General features: G+C 45.1%; 1 protein-coding gene across 9 annotated transcripts in view; it reads left to right on the top strand.

The window, feature by feature from the left end:
* The window catches only part of MAPKAP1 (MAPK associated protein 1), a 187172-nt gene extending 176185 nt beyond the window's left edge, over window positions 1-10987 (top strand). For 7 of the 9 annotated variants that reach the window (XM_081896475.1, XM_081896477.1, XM_081896472.1 and 4 more), the window contains 2 exons: window positions 4759-4856; window positions 10275-10987. In XM_081896475.1, coding sequence (XP_081752601.1) covers window positions 4759-4856; window positions 10275-10400 — 224 coding nt within the window. In that variant the 3' untranslated portion in view covers window positions 10401-10987. Of the gene's footprint in view, window positions 1-3190; window positions 3366-4758; window positions 4857-10274 lie in introns of those variants that run through there. The other 2 variants (XR_014164469.1, XM_081896479.1) reach the window with 2 other exon arrangements.
* The last annotated feature ends 917 nt before the right edge of the window (window positions 10988-11904 follow it).

The following is an 11904-nucleotide window of genomic DNA, read 5'->3' on the forward strand; positions in this document are numbered from 1 at the left end:
TGGGGGGGAGGCCGAGGTGTAGAATCGGGAACACCAGGCAAGACAGGCTCCCTCATCAAGGCAAGGCCTTCAGGGCTGGGGTGGCAGCTCGGAGCTGCCCTTGCACCCGTCTGGGTCCCTGGGCTCCCTTGATCTCTGTTCCTGAGCACAAGGGCCACGAAGGGCAGCTTCCCCCTCCCATGCACTTTTGGGCCAAGGGAGCCAGGCAGGAGCTTCACTGGAGCACCCTCAGCAGGCCCTTCTCCAGCCTGCCTCTGTTCCTCTTGTCCCTCCTCAGTGCATGGCGGCAACACCCTTCCCCTTCTTTTCTCTGAGGTCCAGAACCATATTTGTCCCCCAGGGCTGAGGTTCCTCATCTTATTCCCAGAAGGCAGGGAGCATTGGGAAAAGGGCCTCTGGATCTGATCTCACTCGGTGTGCAGGTTTGTGTGTGAGAGGATAGGTGACTGTACCACTTAGAACTCTTGCTTTTGGAAGGTCTTGGTTTCTTGCCCTTAGTGCATTTTGCCCACACCAGTAGCAAGCAACAGTGCCAAATACTGGTTTTCTTGTAACAAGGAGCAACAGAAATAACCACACACCTATAGACTCCCAGTTTAGAAATGTTTGCCCCTTATCATGTAGTGTGATTGCTCTTTTGCTTCTGTGAAGTTTGGTTTTGGATCATCCACCAGGTTTTTTTTTCCAGTGGAGAATTCATAATTCCTGATTAGCATGCAATAACAGTGTTTAATTAACATGTTGTGATGAAATATGAAGGTCTCCAGTTTGCTGGCCATATATCAGTTTATTTGGGGAGATCTGGAGAATTAAGCTACTGTAAAAAAAGGTTTCAAATCCGCTCCCCTCCGGGAAAAGTGGATAAATCTCCATTAAAATGATGCTGTTATTTTTGTAGATTCGAGTTAAAGTTGGACCTTTGGACTGAACACATTAAAATGAAAATGGGGAGAACAGCCTCTAATACATTAAATCTTAATTGCCAATGCATGAATTTTCATATGAATGAAGGGCACCAAGTATCCTGTGCAGGGCCTGACTGTGGAACATCTGTGTAAGGTGTATCCAGAGCAGCCATGTAGGGAACAGAGCAAAGTATACTTAGAGATTACTCAACAAGAGATGGAGAACCTTTTCCATCGTAGCTTGGTGGTAGAGCATCCGCTTTGCACACAGAAGGCCCCAAGTACAATCCTTGGCATTCCCTTGTAGAGCTGGGAGAGACTTCTGCCTGAATCCCTGAAGAGCCATTGACAGTGCATGTAGACCATGGGTAGGCAACCTAAGGCCCAGGGGCCAGATGCAGCCCAATTGCCTTCTCAATCTGGCCCGCAGACGGTCCGGGAATCAGCGTATTTTTACATGAGTGGAATGTGTCCATTTATTTAAAATGCATCTCTGAGTCATTTGTGGGGCATAGGAATTTGTTCATATTTTTTTTCAAAATATAGTCCAGCCCATCACATGGTCTGAGGGACAGTGGACCAGCCCATGGCTGGAAAAGGCTGCTGACCCCTGATGTAGACAATACTGAGCTAGAAGGACCAACAGTCTGACTCTGTACAAGGCAGCTTCTTGTGTATTCGGTACCCACCAAAATAGCAGAGCATAAACTTCTCACTGCACACTCCACTCACTGCACACTCCCATCTGCCACTGCTTCTTGAGGAGTCCACCAGCTACCTGGCACAGTGTTCCCAAACTTAAAATAATCACAATTCGAGAGTTTAATATTACTGCCGGCAAACCCCTTATTGGGCAAAGATTAGTTTGGGGTAGCTTTAGTAATACTATTTTATCCACACGTCCAGCATCTCCCACACATATCCAGGATTCATCTGTCAAAAGCAGCATCTAAAAATTTCCGGAAATCAGTAAAAAAAAAGTCCAGTAAAAGTGGCAACCCATGTTGGAAGTGTTGATTCTTTGGCGAATTTCCTTTTAAAAAATAGCTCAGAAACTTCAACAACCTTACAGAAGAAAGCTCAACAACTTTTGTGTCTGGATTTTCACTTTTTGAAATATGGCAACCCTAATTTTATTTATGAATAGATAGGTAGATAGCTGCATGCACACACACACACACACACACACACACATTCTCCATGTACCCTTTTAAACCCTTTTGTATATCTCCATGGGTATGTATACCACTTTGGGAAACACTGTCTGAGAATATTAAAGCAAACTTCCTTTCCCTAGAAACTCCCTAGAGTCTGATCCTCAGCATACTCATTTGGATCTTCTTTTTTTGTGGGGCAGGTGGAAGTTCATAGCCAAACTTAAGCTAGCACAGAACACATCTAGCTTTATTTCATGCAGTATTATATTTGAACTAGATATTGCTGAGTTTTATTACAATGTTTTTGTAGTCCACTTGGGAGTGAGGTGGACGGTGTTAGAAACTGAAGTAAAACCTAGATTAACAACTTAGCATCCTACTAGCACCAACATAAAACAACATGTAAAATAACACAGTATAACTGTGATTGGGTTTCCTGGGTGGGGAGGGCAGGTTGAACGCTCTGTAGAGCGACTCCCCTAAAGAAGTGAGCTAAGTTGATAGCAGAGGTTCCTGGCTCATAGATTGGGTATCTTAGCCCCGATGACAGACCAGCTGCTGCTGCAGGGGGTGGGGCACTGCTTGTGCCAGAATCACCAAAGCCACTCCCCCCCCCACAATTTTTGGAAGGCAAAGTCATAAGATTAGCCACCTGAGGTGCTTAATCAAGAAAGAATCATTCCGATGCTTCTCAGTGGCTAACACTGATGGGACTTGTAGTCCAACTCCTCTGGAGGGCATGGGCATAGCCAGGGGGGGCAGGGAGGGGCTGCTGCCCCCCAATCAATAAAAATACATAGCTAACTGAGGATCTCCCCCCCCCAAAAAAACCCCAATGGCCTACCCCCCTCTCAGCATAAGTCCTGGCTGCACCCATCTTGGAGCTCATCTGGTCAGGGAAGGCTGTTCTCAGGGCGTGATGCAGCTAGAGTAATAATACACTTTGAAGTTTCATTTCCTCAAAGGGGCATGGCTAAAGGAGGAAGGGGAGGGAATAGGGTGCCCTCCATGATTCCCTCTTCCTTTTCAAACAACATTGCATTCAGAGCACTTTACTGATTGAGATCTGGGGTTGGGGGGGAGTAAACATGTTACAGAAGCCGTATTTTTCCCTGTTAAATATTAAAGGTACCCCTGACCATTAGCTCCAGTCGCGGACGACTCTGGGGTTGCGGCGCTCATCTCGCTTTACTGGCTGAGGGAGCCGACGTACAGCTTCTGGGTCATGTGGCCAGCATGACTAAGCCGCTTCTGGCGAACCAGAGCAGCGCACGGAAACGCCGTTTACCTTCCCGCCGGAGCGGTACCTATTTATCTACTTGCACTTTGACGTGCTTTCGAACTGCTAGGTGGGCAGGAGCAGGGACCGAGCAACGGGAGCTAACCCCGTCGCGGGGATTCAAACTGCCGACCTTCTGATCGGCAAGTTGCTTTATTGAACCTTTATACATCCTTTTAAACCCACAAGCAGGACCTGAGCTTAGCAGCACCTGCTCCATCTGCAATTTCCAGCAACTGATATTTGGAAACAATAGCACCTCCAAGGATCATAGCTAGTAGCCTTTGATGGCAGCTGAGCTTATATATTGAGGTGCTGCTTTTGTTTTGTTGCACCTTCAATCATTCCTTAGTAAAGCAACAAAGCAACCTTTTGTTTTTATTTTACTTTTAAGTCCCCCACCTCTCCTCCACTGGCAATGGCAATTATACATTGGGAACAATTTGCAATATCCTTTTTCTCCCTAACTAGGGTGCTTAAGCAGGAATCCAGTCCAGGGACCGCTGGCACCCAACTAGCCATGTGGCAGATATTTGCATTTTTCCCTCCGGAGGGGAAGCTGCGGGAGGGGGGGAGAGAAGAGGGGGAGGGAGTGAACTTTCCTTGATAGGAGTTCAGCCTCTCTGGTGAGCCACCCCTCGCCTTAAATTGAAATGACATGGGAAGGCTGTCAGGCTCCCTCCTGCCGTCTGTTCTGCCGATGGTATGCTAAGATCGCCATCTGTGTGCTCTTCCCTCTCCACTTCCTGTCATGCCCACGAGCTTTTGCTGAAAGTTTTCAGAGCAATCATTCCCAAACTGTCTGCTGCTGGGGAGCACGCAAAGTGTGCCTCAGGAGAGAAGGGCCAGTTTTCTCGAGAGAAGAAAATGGAATTAAATAGCGAAAGGCTCCCAATCCAATCCAAAGAAGATTACCCACAGAAGAGTCTGGTTCCTGAGTCCCAAGCCTCGCCTCCTTCCAGGCAGCCTCCACCAGGTGTCAGAAACACGTAAGGTGCAGTGGGATCGTTTGGTCATGCTCAGCGCAAAGGTGCAGCAGAATTCTATGCCTTGCAAAGGAGGCTCCCTGCTGCCTCTCTTTGCAGCTTCTCTTGACTTGCCTTCTTCGACCCAAGAACACAAGGATTCAGACAGAGATACAGTGGGTAGACTCCTCAGAAGGCAGCTAGTTCTTATTCTTCTAAGCAGTTCAGGGCACAAGCCAGCCAAAATGATGCCCTTTTAAATTTCTTCCATTTCAGTGATGAGTGAAACACCTTTCTCATTGTGTCCCCAATTTTAATTCAAGGGAGGTGGCGATGGGGAATAGGTTAAACACTTATTCTGTTTTATTTATTCCAGAATGGGCTTTTGTTAACACTGCATTTTGTCATGTCAATCCTTTCTCTTTTCTTTCTCCCTCTAATTCCTTTAACAGGCCATGCAATATTTAAACTCGCATATCTAAGCAATCACGACTACAAACATCTCTACTTTGAGTCTGATGCTGCTACTGTCAACGAGATTGTGCTGAAGGTATGTGGCTTCCAAAGAATTAGTTGTTGGGTCGGGGGTCCATTTGCTGGGAGGTTCCAGTTTGCTATGACCTGGGTGAATAAATACTTGCAAGAAGCATCCTCAACAAATGGGCAAGCATCTGGTTCTCAGTTCCACACTTACACACAACCTTCCTTTTCTTGCTTCTGAGAATCCAAGCATTGCTCTCACTTTTGCTGTGTAAAAAGCTGGAAATGTGCTTGTTTAATAAGCAAAGCAATAGGAAGGTCAAAGACTCCCTTTGTTGCCAAGGGCATGGTTTTGCACTCAGGCTGTGTGGTCATGGAGTACTCTTAGTCTAGCACTGGAGAGTTTCAGCCATCATGTGCCACAAGCCAAGGGCAGGTCTGCCATGGAAATATGCTTACTGAACATCTTACTCAAAGGAGAACACACAGGCAAGTCAAGGTACAGGCTACAAGGGAAAGCATAAATATACCCAGGGGGTTTAGCCAGCTTGATTGGAAGAATGCATTCTCTCTCTCTCTCTCTCTCTCGCTCTCGCTCTCGCTCTTGCTCTCGCTCTCGCTCTCTCTCGTTCTCTGACCTTAAATACCAATCATTTTGAGGCCAAGAACTTGCATAACTCCTTTACTGAAACCTGGTCCAGCCCTCTATTGCCCCACTCTACAAGCTGCTGTCAGAGTCTGAATGGTTTGTCAGCAGCTTTTTCCTTTCCCCAAAATCAAGGTAAGGATAAGGCTGCAAACGGGCACCCTAGTAGTCCAGTGTGCTTGTAGTAGTTGTTGGCACTGATAGCTACTGCAAGTACCTGGGAACTTCATTAGGTATGGATAGGCTATTGGTTAAACTACATCTGGTTCTTTCAAAAGAAAATGTGGGGGAAGGGGAGAGCAGCTGGCGTACTTGGACCAGAAACAGGTGCCCCCTGGTACCTGACAAGTTGGCATAGGCCCAGTATTTATCTGGTGCACTCTACTGAGTATTCAGACTTTATGTCACAGGGTCAGGCATGATCTTGACCTTGGAGGAAGCAGCCAAAAGTGGATTTAGCATGGACCTGGTGCCTGATCCTCCCATTTCATTGGAGACAGGTTTCCCCTCCTTCCTCCGCTATCACATGCTTTTAGCTTCAGCCAAGCTCCCAAACACCCACGACCCAAGCAGACGTCCTCCTTGCATACGGGTGGCCTTGGCTAAGCGACGGTCCTTTTGAAGGATTTAACAAATGGGAGTGTTCTTTGAGCATAGTGTGGAATATTTAAGCATGCATCCCACTGCACTCGTGCTTGGGCTTTATTGCCGCTGTTCGTCTTACTCAGAAGATTTCAGGAGTGTTCCATTAAAAGCATGAGTCTGTTCTTGACATCTGAAAAACTTTTGGGTAGCGGTTTTCTGATTCTAGCTCCTGGATTGTGTGTGTGTGTGGGGGTGCAATCAAGTGAGTGAGTTTCATTGCCCCCTTTACAGAGACCCTTTCGCAGGTCTCCAATCCCTGGCACTGTCTTTTCCATTCAGGCTTTTGTTTGTTTGTTTGTTTTGAAGGGAAATCTTTCTCCCTTTTTTATTGCTACGGTTTACTTTCTTTTCTTTAATTTAAGGAAATACAGCTTGCCTGCACACCCCGGCTGATTTACTTTCTGAAACGAAGGCACTTAATGCTGTTGGAAGGTTAAACGGAACTTGCTGCCATCTATTATTTTTATGGCAATTTAAAATTTTCTAGTGATAAGCTTTATGTGCCATTTCCAGTCCTTAACATTTTTTTCCCTCCCATGTAAAGCTTATGGCAGTGTTCAGTAACTGACATATGCTAAGGAATCTTGGTTCTCGCCCACCATCCAAGCAAAAAGAAAGGGCTCGGTGCAAACTCCCATCACCAGGCACCCCTCCTTTCTCGTTGCCTTCACCATTCATATTTTTACAGCATCCCTAGGAGAGTTTTTGGCACTGCTTTTTTGGAAATCTAAAAATATTGGTAGGTTTGGGGGAAGAGAGGTGGGAGATGATGGAGGATGTAAGGCTGTCAATGGTTACTAGCTGTTCCCGCTCTACCGGTGGAGGCAGTATGATTTTGAATATCAGTTGCTAGGAATCACAAGTGGGGAGAGCATTTATGCAATCAAGTTCTTCCTGCAAGTTTCCCATAAGGACACTTGGTTAACTATTGTAGAACAAGGTTGCTGGACTAGAATGGTCTTTAGCCTGACCCAACTAAACCCTTTAGCTACTGTTGTCCTTCCTTGGTTTTTGCGTATTTAAAAAAAGGAGTTAAGATCAATGGTCCCTGCTTCTTGTACTCCCACAATAGCATTGGCAACGACATGCAACCATAACTGGGCATGGATTTGATAACCCCAGTTTTTGTGTGAAGGTGGAGGAATGAGCTTAGTCCTCAAGGCTGCCAGCTGTCCTCAGAATTTATTTAGCTATTGTTGTTGTTGCTGTTGTTGTTTATTGAATTTTTCTACTGCCCTTCATCCAAGAAGCACAGGGAGGTTTACCATATAAAAACACAAAAATGCATCACAAGCAGAAACAATACCCGCCCCACCCACATAGTTCAAAAGGCCATAAATTATTTAATTAGCCAAAGGCCTGGGAAATGAGAAATGTTTTTGCCTAGCACCTAAATATATGTAATGAAGGTGCCTGGTGAGCTTCCCTGGGGAGAGCATTCCACAAACTGGGAGCCACCTGTTCTTGTGTTGCCACCCTCCAGGCCTCTTGCAGAAGAAGCACATGAAGAAGGGCCTCAGTTGATCACAGGATCTGTATCATTTCATATGGGGAGAGGCAGTCCTTGAGGTATTGTAACCGTGAGCCATTTAAGGCTTTATTGGTCAAAACCAGGACTTTGAATTGGGACCAGAAACTAAATTGGCATCCAGTGTAGATGGGCCAGGGTCAGTGTGATATATGCTCAAGCCGACTCGCTCCAGTGAGCAACTGGCCATTGAATTCTTCACCATCAGAAATTTCCAAACCATCTTCAGAGGCAGCCCCACGTATAACATGTTGCAGTAATCTAACAGAAGCACACTAATTAGCAAGTAATTAGGAGCACAGGAAGTTGCCCTACCTAAGAGTCGGGCCATTTCCTATGCAGCTTAGAACTGTCTACCCTAACTGGCAGCAGCTCTCTGGAGCTTCAGACAGGGATCTCCTGGTCATCCTTGGAGATGCTTGAACCTAGGACCTTCTGCATGCAAAGCAGATGTTCTGCCACTGAGCTGCACCCCTTCCCCCAAAGACTGCTTGAGCCTTGCCTGCTTCCAGTCATCCTTCCTTAAGAGGGATGGGTAATTTGGCCATTTCTCTGCGGAGTCAGGCATGATTAAGTTGTTCATACATTCCCATTGCTAAGGCACAGTAGAACTGACTCTCCTTGGTAGAAGCTGCCTGTTGTCTCTCTGTCTGAGTCACTTCTCTGAGCTTGTCTCCTTCCAATGCACATCCAAGGGATTGACTTACACAGCAACACAGCAGAGCAGATTCTTCTGAGAACGACTCAACTTTATACCTAATGGTTTATCACTTTCTCCCCCTCCCCTTTTCTAATCCTGGGGGGGGGGGGGGAATGAACTTTGTCAGTAAGATGGTTGGGACACAGAGATGGTATAATCGTAAGAGTGTCAAACTGGGACCCAGGAGACACAGGTTCAAATCCTCACTCAGCCATGAAGCTTGCTGAGTCACCTTGGGCCAATTGGGCTTTCTCTCGTCTTGGTCACCTCACAGGATTGCTATAAGGGAAGGAGGAGGGCACCATGCTTCATGGCAAAATGATGAAATAAAATGTGAAATGTACTAAATTAAAATAAAATGAAATTACTTTCTGGTTGGCAGGCAACTCATCCAGGTGAGCTAAGTCACATGCAACATACACAAAGTGCAACCTGGGTCGTGGTGATGATTTTGTTTGGGGTTGGTTGGTTCATGAATTCTCTGATTAATCCATTTATTTCTGTAGAGGAAGGGATGGAGCTTGGCTCATACTTCTCCAATTAGATCCTTTGCATGATCAAGAAATAAAAGACCTGAGACTCTACTTACCACGAAACCTCCATACATACATATACATGGGCATATAGATATATAGCTATTTAGATATATTCTTCCAATCCACCCCTAGCCCCCACAGCTTCATCTGCAACAGAAGAGAAACACCCTGCGGTGCATAAAATTGGGTGAGATTTCATGCCACAGCATATTAACCAGCTAATGGCGGAGCAAAGGGCGTTTTTATCTTTTGATTTTTGCATTAACCTTCCATTAAAATTATCTATGTGATTATCGCCCAAGCACTGGGAGATAATAAATTTTAAGGAAGAGCTGGCTTGCTAAATATCATTTAAAAATGCCTCCATCAAGTAACATGTGCCAAAACATCCTAGGCACATAAAAAACAACCAAGACCACAAACTTCGTAAGGAAAGAAGTGGCCTGGTAGATTAAAGTGCCCTTTATTGCAGACTATTTAATGGCTCATGCTCAGTACAGCAGCACCTTGCTGAGGAATGTGTCCAAGTCAGTTCCATTGAAATAAATGCACCTAAATTAGCTATGCCAGCCAATTTCAGTGAGTATTCTGATTAGGACTTACACTGGATGCAACCCCGAGTAACAGTGTTTATCAGTCAAAGAGTGATCAGTGCCAGTTTTCTGGATAGCTGGATGGTAGCTGCCTTGTACCAAGTCAGGCCATTGGTCCATCCATCTCCCTATTGTCTACACTGACTGGCAGGGGCTCTCTGGGATTTTGGACACTCTCTACCTGTGGATTCCAGGAATTGAACCTGGGACTTTTGCATGCAAAGCAAATGCTCTACCACTGATCTCTGTGCCCTTTCCCCTAAGGATGTTAACATTAGGGAAAGAAGCCTGTAAACAAGAATTGTCTCTAAGCTGGCCCCGTAGGGGACAGAATGCTATAATCAGCTAGGCTTCTGGTTTTTGATTGAGATGGGGTGGTGGGAGAAGGACGCTGAACAGCCTTCAACACCCTGCTGCCCTCCAGCTGTTTTTGACTACAACTCTTACTAGCCCCAGCCAATACTCAGCTTCTGTTTTTTTGTGGGATGAGCAAATGTCAAAAGCCAGTTCTTGGAAGGATGGATACCTTCCCAGGGGTAAGTGAGTGAGGCTTTTTAAGAGCTGAAATGTGTGTTAAGACTCTGCTACTTGAAACAGCTCTCAGTCAGGGTTGGCATTTTCTTATAGCAAGCCACAAGCATGCAAAAAAACCATAGGAGGCCGAGATTAAATATATTTTTTAAAAAATCCCTTCTAGGATAATCCTGCCTACTGTGAACCAAGCCCTGTTTGAAATCAATGGGGCTTGTTTTCCAAGTAAGCTTGCTTAGGAGTAGGACTTTCTCATGCTGCTGCCTTAAAAGTAAACAGCTCTTCCTCTGTGGTTTTTTTTCCCAATAGGTGAACTATATCCTGGAATCCCGTGCCAGTACAACACGAGCAGATTACTTGGCTCAAAAGCAAAGAAAACTGAGTCGAAGGACCAGCTTCAGCTTCCAAAAGGAAAAGAAATCAGGGCAGCAGTGAAGTCTAGACTTGTCTGGAGTCCAGCTGCCCTGCTTGGGAATAAGTAGGAAACGCTCCCTCTGGGACAAGAGGGACTCATGAATTCTGGTGGCTAGTGGCCAGCCAGCATAGGAATTATTTTACAGGTATTATTTTACAGGTCGACATGACATATTTTACACAGCCACTTTTGGCAATGGGCTTTGCCCTTTCATAGGAAAAGAAAAAAGAGCCATATCAGCCCCAAAGAGGACATACTTGGGCTTTCAATGTCTCCCGCTGGGGCCAATAGAGGCCTCTATAGGCTTGACTTCCTGTTTGTTTGTTTGTTTGTTTGTCTGTTTGTCTGTCTGTTTGTCTGTTTGTTTTTGTAGAAATCTCCAAGGTACAGTTGCAAGGAAAGTGCCATAGGATCGCAAAAAAATAAAGTCCAGAGGTGAAAACCGAATGGCCCTTGTTTGTAGCCTACACACACACACAGGAGCGCACAGCTCACAGACAAACCCACAAAGACAAACGTATCGCTGCTGACATGATCAAATTTCCTAAAAACCAACAAACAGGACAAATGTATCCATTTTTGTTACTAATAAACAAATTGTACTCTTTTTCAATGTCTTAATTTTAGTGATTGGTTCTTTCAGTGGTGTGGTCAAAGATGGAAAAGTCGGCTGGTCTTGTTATCCCAAATTCATTGTCTTCTGCTATGAACCATGTACTGTTTTTCTTTACTCTGAAACATACACACATACATATCTCAAATCATCCATTGCTCTGGACTTTTCGTGACAACAGAGGAGAAATTCAGTTGTTGCATGCATTTTTATTTATTTTGTAAAAGCCTGCCTAATTGGCATTTCTCAAACCAATACATGAACCTAAAACACTACTATCCTTTGAAAATCAGAGGCAACTCTCCAACCAACCAGTGTGTACAGAAATGTATGTATGAGAGGAAGGTGTGTGTTAAAAATAGGGGAAAATAGCATACAGAAATGCATTGTATTAAGTGAAACTACTTACAAAAAATGTGTATATTAGACAAAGCTGCATACAGAAACTATTGGCAGAAATTTGCACTAAAATGTGGACAAATGTCCGTCCAGATTTTAATAAGAAAATTGGAAATCTCTTGCAGAAATGTGGAGAACTAACTGAATTTTAGATTGGAAAAATGAAAAACGGAGAGAGCCAAAATAGGTCGGTCAATTCGTCCTTAGAGCAGAGCCAGGGATGTGGTCAGCAGGGAGGGAGGGGTGTAGGATAAAGCACATATCTCTGATGGGCCAGATTCAGAGAAGAATGTAAGAACATAAGAAGAGTTTGCTGGACTAGAAGAGTGGCCCATCTAGTCCAGCATCACATTCTCACAGTTCCCAACCAGATGTTCCAGTGGGGAGGCAGCAAGCAGGATTAGACGACTCCTGTCTCCTCTTCTGTGGTTTACAGCAGCTTCTTAGATGCATTGCTGCCTTGGGTCATAGAGGCAGAACACAGCCATCAAAGTTAATAGGCATTATAAGCC

Source organism: Podarcis melisellensis (assembly GCF_964234715.1).
Source record: "Podarcis melisellensis genome assembly, chromosome: Z".
Taxonomy (NCBI): Eukaryota; Metazoa; Chordata; class Lepidosauria; order Squamata; family Lacertidae; genus Podarcis; species Podarcis melisellensis.